This window comes from Canis lupus, chromosome 38 (assembly GCF_003254725.2).
Source record: "Canis lupus dingo isolate Sandy chromosome 38, ASM325472v2, whole genome shotgun sequence".
Lineage (NCBI taxonomy): Eukaryota > Metazoa > Chordata > Mammalia > Carnivora > Canidae > Canis > Canis lupus.
In genome coordinates, this window is record NC_064280.1 from 17505302 (window position 1) to 17525999 (window position 20698).

Below are 20698 nucleotides of genomic sequence, written 5' to 3' on the forward strand. Positions count from 1 at the left end.
AGGCACCTGGATTTGGATGGCATGTTAGGTCCATGGGGAGTTACTGCATGGATTGTTCAGAAGTGGACACTGGAAGTTTCATTTGTTCCAGTAAAGCCCTTATTTTGTAATCCATCATCTTGCTGTGACCAGGGGTACTTTCAAGTACTAAACCAATCCCTTGTGAGAGAAAGATGGCAGACCTGTGTAACAGGAAACACAAGCTCACTAGAGCCGTGTTTAAGTCCTGCCTGTGTGGCTTCCTGGCCGGCTGGCCATCAGCACAAAATTTACCTCTTCTCTGACATCAGGAGAAATTTAAGACTAACCTACCTAGAGTCCTCTACATTTGCCTGTGTTCATATGTATTTTTATTTTTCCAGGTCCTGCTTTACGTCCACCACTAGGCTTAAGAGAATACGCACCAGGCATTCCACCTGGAAAACGGGACCTGTCTCTTGATCCTCGAGAATTTTTACCGGGACATGCACCTTTTAGACCTTTAGGCTCTTTTGGCCCAAGAGAGTACTTTATTCCCGGTACCCGACTACCACCCCCTGCCCATGGTCCCCAGGATTATCCACCTCCACCTGCTGCAAGAGACTTACTGCCTTCTGGCTCCAGAGACGAGCCTCCACCTGCCTCCCAGGGCAGTAGCCAGGACTGTTCACAGGCTTTAAAACAGAGCCCGTGACTCTGACCTCTAACGTGTAGTCTGAGAAAGTGGACTGTGCACTATTCGTTACAGTAAAGGATTTCATTGGCTTCAAAATCAAAAGTTTATTTTAAAAGGTTTGTTTTTAGAACTAAGCTGCCCTGGCAGTGTGCATTTTTGAGCCAAACAATTGAAAAATATCATTTCCCCCTGAATAAAAACCACCTCATAAGCTAGAGCCTCCTTACAACTTTGAAATGTGCAATAAAGAATACCTGTGTTTTAGTTAATGTAGCGTATGTAATTGCTAAATGATTTAGAATGTCATGAAAAATATGAACATTTCCTGTGGAAATGCTAGAACATGTATTTCCATTTACTATCCTATTTTTAGTGTACACCAGTTGAACACAGAGCAATGGTGTTTATTAGCTTGGTTTTTTAAAATACTGGTCGCAAAGACTGTTATGCTAAAAATGTTTACTAAAAGATCACTAAATTTTCTCTCCCTTCTTGCTGAAGTTCTTTGTAGTAATAGTTCATAAAAATTTGGTTATTAGTATCTCCCGAGTGTCTGTTGCTTCATTGGACTGTTTTCTCATGAGACTGGTGCCCCTCCGAAACCACGTCAAGTCAGGCTCCCTGCTGCTCAACGCTTAGGAGGGTCAGCCTAAAGTCACCTGGGAACACCACAGCCGTGTTCTTGTCCAGCCCAGGTGCGTTCCGGTGACTTCAGCTGCTCACTAAGAATGGTTTCCTGGCTATGAGCTTCTATTAGTAGCAGGAGCTGTTTGACTGGGTTTTCTGTTGCTCTTACCGCTTTTACCATTCTTGAAGGAAAGGTGCATAACAGAAAACTGAGAATGTTATGTTGTGACCATAAGCAGGAATTCCTTTTTCCAAAAGTAGTCTATTATTTCTCCCATACCTTGCCTCTGTTTTTTAAGGTAAAACCAGGCAAAAAAGATCAGAAGAGTGTAATACTGTAAGAAAGAACAATTTAGGATTCTCTAAGGCTCGTCTGTGCTACTCCAAAATTAGTATCTGAATGCTGGCATTTCTATTTAAAAATCAGTAAATCTGAGCCTGATATTACATCATATTTAAAGTATCCCTTATGCCCATTATGACCTGTCTTTTAAAACAACGTTTAAGATTTAATCAGATTTCTGAAAGGCTGGTAGTATTCACCACTTAGAGCATACTGTCCCCTTCTCCAAAGTTCTGTGTCATGATACTGCTGAAACCTAGACCATGACTTGTCACCATTACAACATCTAATGTTCTAATACCCTATAAAATAAAAAGCAGCAAAAGCTTCACTGAAACAAAGGTCTTTTTTTACACTAAACTACTAAAAGATACCACTTTGGAAAGATAAGGAGCATTGAAAGAAGACAACTCTTCAAAACTCATAAGAAAAACATAAATAGTTCTCTGGAAGAGAATTCATAGGTCTTACCATTTAATATCAAGAACAGAGGAAACTGAAGGGAACACTGCATAGTTAATAGAGGTTATTTTCAACCATGTAAAATAAGGTTAAATCCACAAATATAATTTTTCAGTAGGTGAGTCTCAGGACAAAATAATGAAGTTAGTATAATCGCTAATTTTATATAGTAATGAATAGATAGACCTGATAACAAAAATAACCAAGTAGGAAAGTTAAATTAGCTCTATTTTAAAACCAAAGCTAATCTTCTGTGCCTCTGAATTGTGTGTGTGTGTGTGTGTGTGTCCTGTTTCTCCTTGTTCCTGAAAGTCCATAAGCTGTAGAACAATTCCAGTGTTGCTCACCTGAGCTGGGGCGGCCGCCTCTCCGTGCCTCCTTCGGCCCCGGGGCGCCCTCCCGTCACAGCTCTTTCACAGGGCCTCCAGCTAACCGGGGGTCTGGGCTTGGTTGCTAAAACCATCTTTTATGAAGCAGCAGTGTTTCAGCATGAGAGCATTTCTACTACAGTTCTTGTCCAATAGCTGCTTTTTTCCGTTGGAAAACAAAAAAATAATTTGTGGGAAGCACAGTATCCAGTATTGTGTCTACTGCTTCAAGATAACCACTTGTCACATCCCATTCAGGGCTGAATTAAAGCTACGCTAATCCCATTCGAGCTTCACTACTGCTGAAAGGCACTGTAGTCCATACATGTCGACGACAGCAGATGCGGCTTCGTACAAATTATCACTGACATACATGTCTTACGGTCTATGAGAAAAGAGAAAGACCAACAACAGATCAGTTTTGCTACATTTTAATAGTAGGTACTTTAAGGGATTATTTTTTTAGGTCTCGTCAGCAACATCCGACAGAAGGTACTGAGTACTCCACAGGGTACAGAGCGCTGCCAAGCACCTTAGAACATGTACAGGACTTGAAGAAAATGTGGTTCTTGCCCCTTGAGAAGCTGACAGTCGGGGGCTGACAACTCAGTCTAAGGGTTGAGTGAACAAACAAGGTAATTTATTAAGGCAAATTCTTCATCCCCTTGAGCTATTGTGGACTGAATCATTTTTGGAATTAATCTAATTAAGACAGACAAGACTCAATTTTGGTTGTGAATTCTTTCAGGCTCCAAGTTTTTAACATCCATCTCTAACAGAACAGACAGACAACCGGAAGTAAAGACCAGCTTTCTTGAAGTATAAGGACCAGAACACTTCACTGTGGCTACTTTAAAAAGCACACATCCAGCAGTAGGATTCGGGTTAATACACTAGTTTAGGAACAGGCCCAGTACTGGCGCTGCATTGCCCTCCTACCAGCAGTGGTCGTTAACACGGGGAATGTTGAACGTGTGGGTCTGCATCCAACCCCCCCATCCTAATGTTCTGCGGATCACATATCCATCCACCTCATGTGTCCTCTGAAAGTTTTATTTATGCCCCATTAAGTCAAAAGTAATGTAAATAGTCAAATTATAATAAGCTAATGACCTGCATATTCCCATATGGATGAAAGTCAATATATCTACAGAGGAAATAAATGGCAATCCTATCTACCTATATAGAAACAACTAGAGGAGCTCCAGCTTTTGCATACTCACCACCTAAGAGGTATGCAGGCTTTAAGGTTTCACAATCAGTTGTCAGGAAAACAGCAGTTACCCCTGCACTATCTCGTTAGCATCTGACTCAGCTTAGATGACGTGACTTAGAGGGCGTTACAAAGCCATCTAGAAATCTGTAATTACTCTGACATGTTCCATCGTTACCCCTAGAATCACTACCAGAACAAATAACGTGATGGGAAGAACAGCTAATCAACAGGACTACAAATGTGCTCTTTCAGAAAAACAATCTGGTCATCTGGAAAAATCACAGCTACGACCTGGGAACACTCCCATCTGGGATACTGATCTGGCCAAGGCACACGATTTCTAAACAGGAAAACCATGAGAGCAGGGTGAATTTAGGCCACCTCTGAGGAACTGCGTACGTCTCCGGGCTGACCTGCCCTGGGAGCCTACGCGATCCAATTCCTTCTCTCAACACAGTCTCATACGATCCTCCCCCCATCAGCTCAAAGTTTGGCATTCACTCAAAAAACCAAAAAAGCATACTGGAGCAGAAGTGAACGGACGTGTAAACTCTAGCACATTCTTATTGCTGTATTAATTTTGAAGACGAGCACGTCCTACCCACAGCAGTGTTGTTCCAGGAAGCAGGGCAGGAACAGTGGTAAGTTAGGAAAAGAGACTATGAATTGCACAAACACTATAAAAGTTAAAACACGTTTCAAAACTACAAGCCCGCATCCAAAGGAGTCGTCTGTGTCAGTGGCGTGCCGGGCTGTGAGCGGGGCGGGCTCGCTCCGGCCTGCCGGCGCCCGTGCGGCCTGCCCCCCGCCTGCTGGAGGCGAGTGCGCTCCGCGGAGCTGGGATGGTCGCTACTGAGTGGGAGGATTCACAGACGTTCCAGGTGACTCATGTCGGGGTCATTCCTTGTGCAAAGTCTGATGTAGATGAAGATAAAGTGGTTTCTTGGTCAATAACTGCAATTTCTTTCTTTTAAAGTCAGTGGGTTTCTTGTATCTGTAACCACAGCAGAAAAGTCATGGTTTACCAGAGCGGACAAAGGACCTATTCTACAGTCACACGCTAAGAACGAGTCACCACTCAACTGGCACGAAGCCCGCGTGCGCGTCACTTACAGTTCTATTACAATCGGCCCGGCTTTAATTTCATCCATCTCCATGAAAGCAAAGCACTTGGTGCTGGTGAACCTTTTTTTAGGCTTGTAGTGTTTGAATTCAAAGAAGATAGCTGCACCTACGGAATTAAAACAAACCACATCAGCCACAGACGGTGTATTTTCAGCGTGCCCATCATTTTCTGCCATCACCAGAAGCATCCGAGCGAGTAGCATAATTTTACCAAGTAACCTCTGTCAGACAGTCTCTCTGACCACACGACTGTGGTTTCACCTAAAACTCCTCTTCAACTGAACGCAGTGACATTTCTCCACAGCCTCCAATCCTACAAAGCACAGCAACGCGTCCTGAAGCTGGGCGGGCTCAAGAACGCATATAAGTTCACGCACACGTGGGATCCCTTCAACACCACACGAGGAACACAGAGGGTGCTTGTGAAGCACGAACGCTGCCCGCAGACGCTCAGTAAGTAGCAGAGGTATAAGAATTCGTCAAAATATCCAAGCTTAAAGCACTCTTCTCCCTCTGAAACAAAAGCTCCAAAGTTCAATGTTTGTGGGTGTTTTGGAGTTCAAAGAACATACATCATGTGCTGGTTCGGTTTTTTTTAAACTGTTACCTGTTTCCTAAAGCCTTTTATAGTGATCAGAGCACTGTTTTGGTTTTCTTGGAATTACGCGTTTGTGCGCAGACAGCATTCTGGAAGACAAAGGCCTAAAGAGCAAGCCTACTCCTATCCCACTCCTCCCTCAATGAGCAAGCTGCAATGAAAAATTCAGATGTTTTTATCTCCCCAAAGCCCAACAGATAAGCTCTCCCAACAGAAAGAAGCTTAAAACAGAGTAAGTTGCCTCATCAATGTAGCCAAGAACAATTAATTTCTTTTTTAAAAGATTTTATTTGGGACGCCTCGGTGGCTCAGCGGTTGAGCGTCTGACTTCCCGGGATCGAGTCCCGCATCGGGCTGCCTGCAGGGAGCCTGCTTCTCTTTCTGCCTATGTTGCCTGCTGCTGCGCACACTTGCAGCCACTGCGCCAAGAGAAGCCCCGAGAGACAAGTCTTTCAGTGGCAGGGCCCCGGCGCCAGATCTGAGAAGTAAAATGTCGAATATTTTAGAGAATGTGGCAACTGTTCAAAAAGCACTTCTGTGTCCCGTGAAGGCTTCTTGCAAAAGCATGACAAGTCAACAACTGCACCTGAATCCCAGGTGATGGAGGGATTCTGCGGTCCTGTCCTAGAACGCCGGCACCGCGCCGGGCACACGGCAGGGAGAAGCGTTAGTCCCAGGAACCGGCTAACCTGGAAACATAACTTCACCTTTTCATAAATGTGCTTTTGTCCTTTCCCATCCTTCTGCCAACCAAGTACAAATTATGGTATCTTCCTGCCCAATAAAATCAGCTGGGAAAACCGGTTCTTTCAATTCTTGGAGATTTAACCACCAGAGCACCTTAGGGAGCCTCTGCCTCCCTTCACTCTTCAGTAAGAGGCGAGCTTCGTTCTGTTTTGTTCAAGATGATGAAATGTTATAATCAAAGAACATTTATTACATAACTATTATTTATTACACAACCAGGTCATACAGTTCCTAATTCCCACATTTAAAAAAATTGGTATTTCATTCAAGTCAATAAACACTATGTGACAGTTGCTTCTGCCCACCATACGAGGTTACTGGGCGCGCACACACATGTGCACACACACACACACGAGGAGAACCCAGGCCACAAGAAGCCAATGTTTACCATCACAAACCAACCTTTGGTTAATTTTTCAACATGCTTCTGGAGCTCAATGTCCACATTAAAATGAACGTACGTATCTTCTTTTCTTGAAGCCACAGGAGTATCTTGCACAGGAGTTAAATCTATGCCATTCAGATCTACAGAGGAAAGGAAGAGTTTCAAATATATAAACTCCGACACTGCAAACGAACCACAGAGGAGAGTCTCAGCAGACACTCCTTTTGCTGTGAGCACCTACCCAGGGAGCTTCTGGTTTCCAGAGGTTTGTGGCACAGAAATAGTGGATGGGGCGTAGGGGGAGAGGCCTCAGGGCCAGGGAAGGCAGCACGGCCATGTATGGGGGCAAAAGAAAGCTTGAAGGACAACAAAAAGCGTGATCCTTATAGTTAAGAGGGGAAAAGAACTGTTGTCTTCCTTATGCCACTATACTGTTGTCTGCAATAAAAATTTGGAACATGAATACTATTCCACAGCGGGGCTCCTACCCATTTCCAACCTTGATCAAGTGCATGGCATGGAAAGGCCTTTCATTGATCATTATCAGAATCGTCCTGCTGTACTTCAGTCAGAACTAAAGCAAAGGACATGAAAGCTGCCAATGAAACCTTTCTCTTTCATTGTAATTTTTTAGACAGAATACCTACATTCTATCTGCTAGAAAATAACCGGATTTATAATCGCCAGATGGTACACTATGTAGGGTGTATGGTTTTACTTTCCTGGAGCCAGGAATCTTCCAGTTTAATCAAATTCAACATGGACTTATTTAGTGATCGAGTGTTTATATATTACTCAACAGACTTCTATCTTAGAGAACTTAAAACAATTTGGTACATTCCATTATTTCAGTCCCTAAAAATACTTACGCAAAAACAGATTTCAGTTCAGTGTGGGTGCAAAGGTAACATAATATCTATCACATCCATCGTTTGTTACATTCTGTTTTACTGTGTCCCGTCCCAGGTGAGTCCCAAGTGAGGCCTTTACAGACTGCCTATCCGATAACTGCTGTGGGCCGTGGGGTCTCTATGTTAGAATTCTCTGCATCTGGATTCATTTCTCTTTTATTCGGTACTACTGAACCCCGGGGCCTGAATTTGTTTCTATGATTGATAAAAGTTCCATTTCAGTCCTTATCTGTTTCTTTGGTTTGTCTCAAAGTGCAGATAAACTGTAGATGAAGACTGATGGTGCAGTAATTTCTGAGTAATAGTGTGACAACCTCACTGTCAATCACTTAATAAGTATTTTTAAAAGACCGCCGGGCGCTTTGCTAGTAAGGTGCCGTATAAATGCCTGACACCAACCAAAGAATCCTATCAGTGCAGATTCTGTTTTAAACCAAAGACTCAAAAAGTTGTTTTCAAGGAATAAATGGCATGCCACACTGGACAGTAGAAAACAAATCCTGAGGACAACGTTGCTTACTTCATAGGGAATACATTGCTTCTGTAATCTCCCCAGCATTAGGCTCAGGGTATGAGGTTTATGGACGTGGCTGTCCTCCTCCCCCATCTCCACCGGAGGCCCGGCTCTCATGCACCCCTGCAGGGGCCCCGTGTCCAGGGCGCCGCAGCGGGAATCAGAGGGCCCCGAAGGGGACGTCTGCGGGAAGAGGAGAGCGTGGGGCTTTGCAGAGAAAAGCACACACCCTGAGAAGGTGGCAGGAAGGAAGTATCTGGCGTTAAAGACAGTGTGTATGTATAGTCAGCACCCTGGATGGGATTTTAAGAATATTGAAACGTACCAAAAAATCCTCAAAAGCAAATGTGCATGTATGTTATAAATAATGAAGTATTTTTAGAAAATCATTCAGAAATATTCAGTGAAGGAACGGTGACGGCCGCCCAGTGATTTTACCTCACTGTAGGATGAATGCAAATCAACTGTCACAGAGGCAAGGACCCACCCCATACCCGCCAACGTCCCAGGTGAGAAACAACGTCACACAATTTGCCAGAAGGGAAAACGCAGACGAGTTATTTACCCTTTACACTAACTGTAATATAGGGATCGATGCACTGCCCCGCATCCTTCAGACCGATTTTCTCAATTCTGATAGTGAGCGACGTCATCCCTGGTTCTGCCGGCAGCCTGGGTAGTAAAGTGCCTGGCGAGAGAAGAGCGAGAACGGTGAGCTCCGCCCGCGCCCGCACAGCAAGTACTGGGACAACGCAGAGAAGATACGGCCTTGCTCGTAACGGACTCAGCAACGAGCCAGGCCTGGTTCTAGTTCCCCGAACTCCCAAACCTTCAATGTGATTCTTTTGGACAAATACTTCCAAATCTGTTATAGATTCGACTGACTCCGGGCAGCCCCAATTCCTGCATACTTTACGTACTCCTGTACCTATACTTCACGCTTACTCCTATGGCAGAAGGTGTATTTCGTATCTCTATAGAAAGTGGAAGAATAAAGGCAAGGAGCTTTTTATTTTTATTTTTTGGAACATTTTATTTTACTTTAAAGATTTTATTTATTCATGAGAGACACAGAGAGAGAGAGAGAGAGAGAGGCAGAGACACAGGCAGAGGGAGGAGCAGGCTCCATGCAGGGAGCCCGACGTGGGACTCGATCCCAGGTCTCCAGGATCACGCCCTGGACTGAAAGCGGACACTCAGCTCCTGGGTCACCCACGTGCCCTGACAAAGAGCTTTTTTAGACTTTTGTTCTATTATCCTGAAGTTTGAGAAACTTAATACCAGATTCAGTCAACAAATCTTTTAGTTATTAATGGAATAACTTAATTTGATGTTTACATATTTAATTAAATAATTGTAACTTCCCACCCTTTCTGCATCCTATTGTCTGATCTTTCTCTGGAAAATTAATCCTGCTGAGAATGGCATACACAACAACAGCAACTGTGTATCTGAAACCTCTCGTACATATCTATTAAATTTTTTAAGACGGAAAAATCACCCAGAACCACACGAGAGCATTCCCTACCATTGTGAGCTGCTCCAAGTTTTTAGAATTGTCTGAACAACGCTGCTGTAAATATTCCTGTATACATATTCTAGTGCGTTCTGGACGTCTAACACCAAAGTTTAGTTTTACATGTTAAGCTCCTCTCTATTAGTGGCATCTTCTGATTATGATGAAGTCTCAATGTTAGTAAGTTCAATATTTCTTAATCCCTGAATTCCATACAGTCACCGCTTTCTGTGTCCTATTCCAAGACCATGAGGTGTTTTCTTATCTTGTAAGAACCATTTTTCCATTTGCATTTAATTCCACAATCCACTTTGAATTCACTTATCCTTGGTGTATAGTAGGAGCCAATTTCATTCTATCCAACATGGGATACACAATTGTCCCAGCACTACTTACTTATTTCTTTAAAAAGATTTATCATTTTAGAGAAAGAGTTCGCACACAAGTGGGAGGGGTAGAGGGGAAGGAGAGAGAATCCCAAGCCAAAGCGCCATTGGGTGGGAAGTTTGCTTCTCCCTCTGCCCTTCCCCCTGGCTCCTGATCACCCTCTTTTCCTCCCTCTCGCTCTCAAATAAATAAAATCTTTAAAAAAAAAAAAAAAACAAACCATCACTTCTCCTATTGATCTGCAGTGCACTCTGATCATAAATCAAGTGTGGGCTATTCTGGGCTTTCCGTTCTGTCTCACGGGACTGTTTCCTATCCTTGTATCAGTACCATGGTGTCCTAATCACTGTAATTTTGTCAAATCTTGACATTTGGTAAAACAAATTCTCTCCTCTTGAGATTACTTTCTGAAAGTGAACTACTTTTGGCCCATTGCATTTCCATGTAAAGTATAAAAACAGCTGTCAAGTTCTTCTAAAAAAGTCTACTGGAATAGCAGTGAAGTTCAGATCAACTTTAGAAACAGTCACATCTTTTACAAATTGCTTCTTCCAATCCAGTAACTGAAATACACCTTTTCATGTATTAAAGACTTCTTAATTTCTTGATAGTTTTATTATTTTCTTCACAAAGGTCTTAAACTTCTTTTGTTATTATTACTAGGTATTTGATATTCTATGATACTATAATAAATGTTATAATATTTATTTTCTAAGCAATTACTGCTTGTTTATAGATTAAAAAAATCTATACTTAAGAATTGGTTCGTTCAAAGAGACATGCATGCTCATGCTAAACTCTCTTATTAATCCTAATTACTACTCCTCTGTTTCTTTTACAGGTACTATATACTCATTACATCTACAGATAAAAGAATTTTCTTCTGATTTTTATCTTTTATTTTTCTTGTCCTAGTGTACTTGCTAGGACTTCCAGACAACGTTAATAAAGACAGGTAACAGTACGCACTCTTACTTTTGCCTTGTTCTTGATCTGAAAAGAAAAGCTCCAATTTTCACAAGTATGATTTTGGCTCAGGTCATGATCTCAGGGTTGTGGGATCAAGCCTCGCCTTGGGCTCCTCACTCAGCAGGGAGTCTGCTTGAGATTCTCTCTCTCCCTCCCCACTGCCCCATCCCCACCATGCAAGCACTTGCTCTCCCCAACCCCCAAAAGGGACTGTTTATCTAACTGTCAAAGTCAATGGTAGATTCTCCTTTTATGAAAGATTGTTTTTCCCGAGTAAATATTAAAACTGTTTCCACATTAAAGAGATAAATTTCATTATTTTTAGTTTCAAAAATAAAGATATATACACATATTTAAGCCTATATAGAGATAAATCATCACACTTGTATAATAATTTTGAAACAGCTGAGCCTATATTTGAGCTTGAACATGTCACTCAATTAGAAAATGTTTTTTAGGGATCCCTGGGTGGCGCAGCGGTTTAGTGCCTGCCTTTGGCCCAGGGCGCGATCCTGGAGACCCGGGATCGAATCCCACGTCAGGCTCCTGGTGCATGGGGCCTGCTTCTCCCTCTGCATATGTCTCTGCCTCTCTCTCTCTCTCTCTCTCTCTCTCTGTGTGACTATCATAAATAAATAAATTAAATAAATCTTTAAAAAAAAAAAAGAAAATGTTTTTTAAAATCTTTTTTTTTTTTCTTTTAATATTTTATTTATTCATGAGAGCCATTCAGAGAGGCAGAGATATAGGCAGAGGGAGAAGCAGGCTCTCCCTGGGAGAGCTCGATTCAGGACTCGATCCCAGGACCCCAGGGATGATGCCCTGAGCCAAAGGCAGATGCTCAACCACTGAGCCACCCAGGTGCCCCTGTTTTTTAAAATCTTAAAAAATTGTGTCTTGGGCTATTTTAAAATTCATATTGTTTTGGCTTATGATTTTAGTAGCTGTACTATTCAACACTGTCAGTAAATTTTCTGGACGTAAATAACAAGTTGTAAAATTTATATCCTTTATTTAAAATGAAATCTACCAGGCCTATCTTTATTTTTTATTTTTAAAATTCTAATTTTTTGAAAGAGACAGAGAGAGAGAGAGAGAAAAGAATGAGAGGGAGAGGGGAAGCAGACTCCCTGCTGAGCAGGGCTCGATCCCAGGACCCCAAGATCATGATCTGAGCCCAAGTCAGACACTTAACTGACTGAGCCACTGATGTATACCTCAAGCCTACCATTAGACAAATTAAATCTCATTTTGGCTAAAGACAGTTATTTAACAGAAATTTATTATGTTTGCCTTAGGAGTTTTTTTAAATTTTTAAAAAGAGAAAGTAGCATCAAGAAAGCTAAGATTTTTTTTTTAATCTTTCTTTTTCTCAAGAAAGGTTGGCTAAAAGTCATTTTTAATTTTGAATGGGAAAAAACTACTGAGTCATATCCTATCACATACAACACAGTCTTCATCAGCCTTACAGTGGTAGTGTTTACATAACTATGTATTTGTCAAAACTTACACAACCACATATTAAAAAGTGTTAATTTTATACATGTAAATGATACTTCAGTAAATCTGCCTTTAAATTTAAAAAGTCACAATAAACTTACAACTCAATAAATTATAGAAGAACAAAGGTGGTGACAAATAAAAAGTCACAATTCTCAGAAACTTTTGCCACCAAAATGCAGACACTGCCTAGGCATCATGGAAATCCTGTTGAATTCCCTCAGGGTAATAAGGAAAAGCTTTTTTTTTTCCTGCTTTACAATTAACTGTTAAATGTCATCTTCCTATTTCAATAATGATTTCATTAGGTATAACTTTACAAACTACTTTTTAAAAAAGATGTTATTTATTTATTTGAGGGAGAGTGAGGGAGAGCATGAATGAGGGAGCAGAGGGAGAGGGAGCAGCAGACTCCCTGCTGAGCAGGTAACCCGATGTGGGGCTCGATCCCAGGACCTGAGATCATGACCTGAGCTGAAGGCAGATACTTAACCGACTGAGCCACCCAGGCACCCCTACAAATTACTTTTTAATAACATTCATGTAACTATTAAATACAGTTAAACTACATGTGTTCTTTCTTACTTTTAGGAAAAAGAAATTCAGTGAAGAGAAGGGTTCAGTAATCTTTCTGGATCTCTGAAACAAAATATCACACTGCTTTATAGAATACAAAAATCTATGTAATTCGGACTTAATCCTATGTGGCAAATGGATTTAATTTATGGTACAAGTTTCTTTTCAACTCAGCAACCTGAAACCCACAAAGAGCTTAATCTGTGTCATGGTTTTACATCATCTACTTTAAGGATCTTATTTGCTCTAGAAATATAGCAAGTGAGCAAACCACCAAATCAGACTGAAATTTATAGCACTGGAAGCTACATCAATTACAATATGTGTTTTGAAAAGGGAATTATTCAGTCAATAAAACAGCTAAGTAATTTCTCTCGGCAGCTCAGCAAACTTGAAATTTCCCATGTATAAGACAAAAATAAGAAAAATACACCACTCTTCATAGTGAAGCAGATTGGAAATAATGCCCTTGTACCAAGGAAACATTCACACTAGCTATTCCCTCCCTCTAGTGCCTATAACTTGCCCAGGAACCACCGCCCCCCGCGCCAGCACAGGTCCTGCTACCTTCCGCTGAAGAGGGGGAACAGTCAGAACAACAGGTGTCATGCCACATTCATCATGGGATGCAGCTTTAGCCACAGTGCCACGTTTCGTCTTCACAGTAACCTTACGAGTTAGGCACTGTTATTCTCCCATTTTATAAAGAAAGAAATTGAGCTTCAGACTGGCTTAGGAAACAAGAGCAAAGTCCTTCAACTAGTAACTGTCAGAGCCGAGACTCCAGCCCAAGTATCTATGCTGTTTCTGCTCCATGATGCCTCCTCCCCAAGAAGTATTAAGAACCCTGGAATATTATTCTATTTTTATTAGCAAGTTACCTGAATGACACACAGATTATATTTAGTGCTACTGTAACGCTTCCAGGGTCTATTTCAAAATGCATGATAATCTTATAGAATATTGCTATCATTCCTAAGTGAATTAGTTTGCCAGACATGCAAACTATGCATGTATAAGAATAGGACAGAGGGAGCCAGTGATTTGGAGAGGCAAGAAACTCATCCAGGGTGCCTGCCCAGGTCATATACAGAAATGGAAGATCCTCATCGAGACCTTCTGCTAATAAAAAAGGCTTGCCAAACATTATTTCCTTTCCTAAAACAAGATGGGGAAAAAAAACCATTTGCTTCGTACCCACTCCCCTTGGATCTAGTTTTAATGACTACATTTGATTAACCAAAGAAGTGCTTACAATAATGTACAGAAAAGAGCTGTTGTGGCAGGCCTGAGACTGTTACTCTCAGAAGGCCTGCTGGCAAGGCCACCCCTGGGCTGGAGTTTGGGAACTTGGATTTCAGGCACATTCCCACCATCCCCCACCCCAATAAGAATGGTCTCTATCTGTAAACTGTGCAAACAATATGGTTTACACTGAATATCTGCTTTCCTTCTGGAAGTCTGGAATTCCGGCCAGTGCTAATAAGCACAGGGTGCCTATGTGATCAGCCCCTACAAACAACTCTGGGCACTAAGTCTCTTAAGAGCTTCCCTCAGATACAGCACTTTACATGTAGTACAACCTACGTGATTCTACTAGGAGAGGACGCTCAGAAGCTTGCACCTCATGGGGTTACTGGGTGGTGGCCATTAAGGAGGGCATCTAATGTTATGAGCACTGGGTGTCACATGCAACTGATGAATCACTCAATTCTACATCTGAAACTAATAATTCATTCTATGTTAACTACCATGGATTTAAATAAAATCTTAAAAAAAAAAAAAAAAGCTTGTGTCTTGTTTCTTCCAGACTTCATTCACTTGCACACCTTTTCCCTTTGCTGACTTTGTTCTTTGTCTTTACTCACGGCAAGAAATCACAGCTGTGAATACAACTATATGCTGAATCCATGAGTCCTCCTAGCAAATCACTGAACTTCAGGGTGGCCCTGTGCATCCCAAAACAGTAAGATACTTTCAGACTCTTCTTATAAAATAGCTCCAGCCAATAACATGGCTATGAAAATTTGCTTAAGATTAGCAGGAGCTTTAGGGAGGTTTTACTTCCCAGTAGAAGTACCAAAATAAATTCTAAACACCCTAAACTTAGATTAAGTTTTGCCTATTTTTATTTTATTAAAATATTTCATTTATTTATTTGACAGAGAGAGAGAGTGAGAGCGCGTACAAGCAGAGGGAGTGGCAGGCAAAGGGAGTGGGAGAAGCAGATTCCCAATGTGGGACTCTATCCCAGAACCCTGAGATCATGACCTCAGCCAAAAGCAGATGCTTAACCAATTGAGCCATCGAGGCACACCAAGTTATACCTATTTTTAATAAGTGATACTCACCAGGAACTCTAGCAGGAAAGGAATCAGGAGACCCTGCTCCAGCACCACCCTCTTCTTCATCTTCTTCAAATTCCAAATGCTCTTCTTCACCGGGTGCTAAAATTCTTCTACATGCAAAATGGCAGAAAAAAACAGTGAGCTACAAAACTACCCTATGAGAGGCATCAGAGTCAAAAGACATGAATACAAAAAATGTAGACATAAAAATGTTGATATATTAAAAATACTAATACTGATATAAAAAATGCAGAAATATCTGAAAACCAGGTACAAAATAATAAATAGGAAGACAAATATTGGTGCATATTTATTTTACCTTAAAGGGACAGGTTGAACATCAAATGGGAACTCTTTATTATATGTAAGAATATTCTTTAGGACTAGAATAAAAATGGAGAGAAAGATACATAAATTCTTCCATGAATCAAAATTAAAAATTTTATTAGAAATACTGATTTTTCATCAATTTTACTATGCATATTAATACTTTAAAAAAATTCCCAATCTTATCATCAGTCAGAGCCACAATACATTGGTCCATTGAAGGTCTTAGCAAAAGAAAATACCCGTAAGTATACTCTAGGTACCATGACTTCGTCAGATCTCCAAGGAGATTAAGTTCCAGAGTCTCAGAGCCCTTATGGAAAATAAACTCCAAAACAGATGTACAAGTCCTAGGTGAGACACAGGGCAGCAAAGAAAGAAAAGATCTCCTCCCTGGAGTACTTCAATTAAAAGACTGGTATCAAAGATAACCAATTAGAGGTACATGAACTTATTTTGGACTATGTCCTGATTAGATTTCCCTCCAACTCCATAAAACTGACAAAATTGGTTAAAATTGGTTATAATTTCTATATGCCATTTATGATAGTTTATTATATACATACATAGACAAATTCACAAAGAGGGATTTACCCTTGAGAAGTCTTCAGATAACATGGCACCCACCACCGTCTGTATCACGGTATGGTCCATGATTACATTTTGGCATATAAACTTAGAGAGATGTCCTGTAACTGTGCCTACATTTAGAGAGCTACTATAAATATGGATACTTCACAGGGTTACTAAACATATATAATTCAGTGCCTCTTATCTGGCATTATGGGTTTTCAGTAACTACCTGCAGTTACATGAAGGTAAAGTAATGGCATTAACTGAGCAATCCAAAAAGTTCCTATGATTTTGTACTCAACTTCCTCAGCCTAATTTTGGAGTGCTGTCATTTACAGAGAAAATAGGTGTATATGTTGTCATCCCCAAGTAGGAAATCCCAGAGCACAGGTTGAAATTTTATGACTTATTCCTACAGGAGTCAGGTGTGTTTTTCAGACTTCTCATACATGCACTCTTACTGAGTCCTTCAGGGAGTAAGGTCTGAGACTTGCGTCTCGCTTCTTATTCATTCTTAGTCTCTCTCTCCCTCCAGCTCTTACCCTCATCTTTCCTTTCTCTTTCTCTCAACAAATGTGCACTGAGTGCTCACAATGTTCCAGTCATCAAGACAGAGGGTTCTTGCTCTCATGTATGGATCTTAGATTCGAGTCAGGAAAAGTGGACAGTAAATAAACCCAAGAGATTAACCAGGAAGCGTTAGACTGTGGTTAGTGTGACAAAGGACAGGATCAGGATGAGTGGGTTTAAGTGGAGTAGAGGGACAACTTCAGCTAAGGTGGACAGGGTAGGCCTTTCAAAACTAACTTGGTAGAAGACAAGTGAGCCATAACCTGGAATGAGAGGAATCATCCATAAGTAGCACTGGAACAATGGCTTTCCAAGTATTAAAAAACAGGGTAGAGGGGTGCCTGGCTGGCTCAGTCAGTGGAGCACGGGACTCTTGATCTTTGGGTTATGAGCTTGAGGCACACTGAGTGGACAGATTACTTGAAAATAAAATCTTTATAGCAATAAGAAAGGCTCTGAGAAAAAAAAAAAAAGAAGAAGAAAGGCTCTGAGGCAAGTACTAGTTTGGCTTGTTCAAGGAATAAAACAGACTATATAACTGAAGTTTGATAAGCAAAGGGGGAGTGGCACAAGATATGAAATCAGATCTTAGCCTTATAATTACGTCTATTGTCACGTCATTCATCACCTACTCTGAATCTCAGTTTCCCCAATTCTAAAATGCGAATACCACTTCCTTCCTGTGGAAAGAATTAAATTTATATGAAATTGCATGGGAAATTTAAAGTTCCATAGAAGTATAAGCTCATATTAATATATGGTAATTTATTCTCTTGAGAGTTTTCCCTATTTGACTAACTAGAACCCTAGTATTTCAAGTCTAAGAAGGAAATCTTAGAAAAAAAAAAGAAATTATAAAAAATAGGGATCCCTGGGTGGGCTCAGCAGTTTGGCGCCTGCAAGGCCCAGGGCGTGATCCTGGAGTCCCAGGATCGAATCCCGCGTCAGGCTCCGGGCATGGAGCCTGCTTCTCCCTTTGCCTGTGTCTCTGCCTCTCTCTCTCTCTCTCTCTCTCTCTATCATGAATAAATATCTTAAAAAAAAAAAAAAAGAAGAAATTATCAAGCCTAGAAGGATTATTCTTAAAATCATAAAAACATCTTTTTTAAACTTGTGAATAAACTATTAATTCAACTCAAATACCAATTAATCATTTATACAGTATTGTGCTAGATCCTAAGAACAGGGGAGTGGGAGACAAGAAGCAGCCCACGTAGCATTCATATCAGAAACGAAAGCACTGAAATGATATTTTGATAGTAAAAGGGGGAAAAATCTTTACAAGTATGAAAAATCAATTAAAAAAGTCAAATACTCTATCAGTTATTAAGAATACCATATGTTTTTACTGTAATGTGAGAATGAAACAGTATTTATTTTCTCAGGTACCAATGCTTTCAAAGGAAAGGTGTGTTTTGGCATAGCAGCCTGTCATTAGTTTCTATTTACAAGAATTGAACATATCAGATATTTAATTTGAATCCTTTTGGAAGAAAATAACAGGTGCTTTCTTATTTTCTGTAACTGCAGGATAGGTTTCTATTCTCACCAACTATGGAGTAACAGAGATTCTAATGTCCTTTGACAATAGGGTTCTACTTAAATTTTACATAGGATTTTTCTTCCACTGATAGTAGTGCTAATTATTTTAGGAAGATTTGAAAAGGAGGGGCAGTTTATAATTTCTGGCAAGGTATTGTCATGAGCACAGAGTCCATCATGGTTTGGGGACCACTAAGCTCAATCAGTACAATGTACACACACAGGCCCACCCTGTGGCTGACATCTGATGGTACATCTTTGCAGGAAAAATTCAGCACTCCCAGCCCACTCTCACAGAGCACGGCCTGCCACCCTCCTGAACGTCACTCTAAAAATGACAGACACAAAGTCAACAAAGTATGTTCTGCTTTTGTGGCTGATTTGTTTCATTTTTCTGGTGGACAAAATGAACAAGTTTCTTCCCATCTGAAAGGTTATTTTTTAAATTATAGGAGATGATTCTCTGAAGACATTCAACCCTTTTCAACTTAAAAATTTGCCAAGTTCATACGATATGCAGAGCAATGAATTAGCCTCTGTGGAGAAAATGCAAAGATTATTGACAATCTCCTTTAGGAGCAAGATGACTTTAAGTGAGCATCATACAGGGCAGACTACAATCATGGATATAAATAGGACAGGAGGTAGAGTTTAATTAGGGATGGGGGAGCAGAAAAAGCTTTCAGAGAAAAGGTGGGATTTCATTGGGGCCTTGAAGGATTGATCAATCGAAGGAATTTTACAGAGTGGTGCAGGGCGGGGGGAGGGGAAAGATAAGTTTCAGTAAGAAGTGTATCTTGATAATATACTATCAAGGATTAGCATAAGAAAATGAAATAAATAATACTTTCAAAATCTTAGTTGTAGGACCAATCTGACAGGATTAAGACATTTTTTTTAAACCTTGAAGGAAAAATACATTAACACAATAAACCAAGTCCCACATATTAATTTTCCTTTCCTTATAGTCTTAGCAGAGGCAGAAACTAACTTGATTTAATTTGAAATATACTCAAATACCAATTTGTAGAAAATGTTTAATGCTGAGAAAATAACTCCTCACAAGTGCCTAGCTTTGATAAATGCAAAATTACAGAGCATATCCTGAGATAATAATATACACATTCACATTCTTTTAAGAGGTAATAGCAAATTAAAATCACCTAAAAATATAATTAAGTACCAAGAAGGCAAAAGTCCAAATGAAAAGCACTATATAAATTCAAAACATAACAAAATAAATCCCAATACTATCTTTCCTTTCCACTCTCACCCCAATCTTAAGAAAACAAACAAACAAAAAAGAAATAGAAGACTAATGCATATTTTAACCCAATCTGCCACTAATAAAGGGGTTAATAATCTCTCAGGAGCTTGAACTGGAAACCCATATTTAGGGTTGATGTCAATATTGCACCATTATAAATATCAGAACAGAATATGGTGGAAAGAACATAGGCTTTGGGGTCACTCAGAACCCTGGTCAAAACCCAGTTCTGCCATTTCCAAGCTATAAGGTCACAGGCAAGTGTCAGCAAACTGTAGCTGGCTGGAGTTATTGGAGCGTTTTGTCCATTGCTGCTACTCTAAAAAATGGTAACCATTAATGCCAATGGAAGATCCTATAAGGCAATAGGAGAAATCTGTAAAATTTTAAAATTATATTTGGAAACAAACTGAGAAACAAAAACTAACAAAAAACTGACTAAATAGAAAGCCAAAATCCTAATTATTCTTATTGTTAAAAAAAAAAAAAAATTCTTTAAAACCATTACACAATACAGACATCCTCACTGTGGTGTAATCGTTTTTAAAAGACATCAATGTGCTTTTCTTAAAATAATCTTATACGTAATCAGTCACAAAAGACCGTATATGGTATGATTCCATTTATACAAATGCCCAGAACAGGCAAATTCACAAGACAGAAAGTAGATTAATGGTTGCCTACGGCCAGGAATTGAGGAGTTGGGGAAGCAGGTATGTGCTAAACCAGGACAGGGTTTCCTTCTGTTCTAAAGTGGACTGTGGTGATACTCCATACTTTTGCCTTTGCCTGCACTGCAAACACTTCTAAGAGAACATTCATGTGAACCAATAAGAAAAATTTATCTGGCACATTCTAACTACCAACACATTTGAAGCAATTGTTTACTTCAAAAAAGCTTTCAAGAAGGGACAGGAAAATAGGGACAAGGAAATCTTTTGTAGAGTATTGCAAACAGCTAGACTGTAGTTTTAAAGGACGTGTAGTATAATAGAGCCTTAATGACCGTAACTTTATACTCTCCAGTGAACTCTACTGTAAATCCTTACCAAAGTAATTATAGTCTTATTAAAGTTATTAAAACAAAACAAAGGCTAAAACACATGAATGAGGCACAACCTGGAATCAAATAATTTTTCATATTCTATAATGGTAAACAATAATTACTAGAA

At 40.2% G+C, this 20698-nt stretch overlaps 2 protein-coding genes across 9 annotated transcripts in view; one reads left to right on the plus strand and one right to left on the minus strand.

The window, feature by feature from the left end:
• Positions 1–1196, plus strand: part of MIA3 (MIA SH3 domain ER export factor 3) — a 57035-nt gene extending 55839 nt beyond the window's left edge. For all 8 annotated transcript variants that reach the window (XM_025420935.3, XM_025420942.3, XM_025420934.3 and 5 more), the window contains one exon: positions 363–1196. In XM_025420935.3, the coding sequence (XP_025276720.1) occupies positions 363–673 (311 nt within the window). In that variant the 3' untranslated portion in view covers positions 674–1196. The remainder of the gene's footprint in view (positions 1–362) is intronic.
• A 1674-nt stretch (positions 1197–2870) lies between these two features.
• Positions 2871–20698, minus strand: part of AIDA (axin interactor, dorsalization associated) — a 32931-nt gene continuing 15103 nt past the window's right edge. The window contains exons 5-10 of the mRNA XM_025420946.3: positions 15567–15630; positions 15251–15357; positions 8517–8639; positions 6544–6666; positions 4785–4902; positions 2871–4665 (exon numbers count right to left, since the gene is read on the minus strand). Of these exons, the coding sequence (XP_025276731.1) occupies positions 4569–4665; positions 4785–4902; positions 6544–6666; positions 8517–8639; positions 15251–15357; positions 15567–15630 (632 nt within the window). The 3' untranslated portion in view covers positions 2871–4568. The remainder of the gene's footprint in view (positions 4666–4784; positions 4903–6543; positions 6667–8516; positions 8640–15250; positions 15358–15566; positions 15631–20698) is intronic.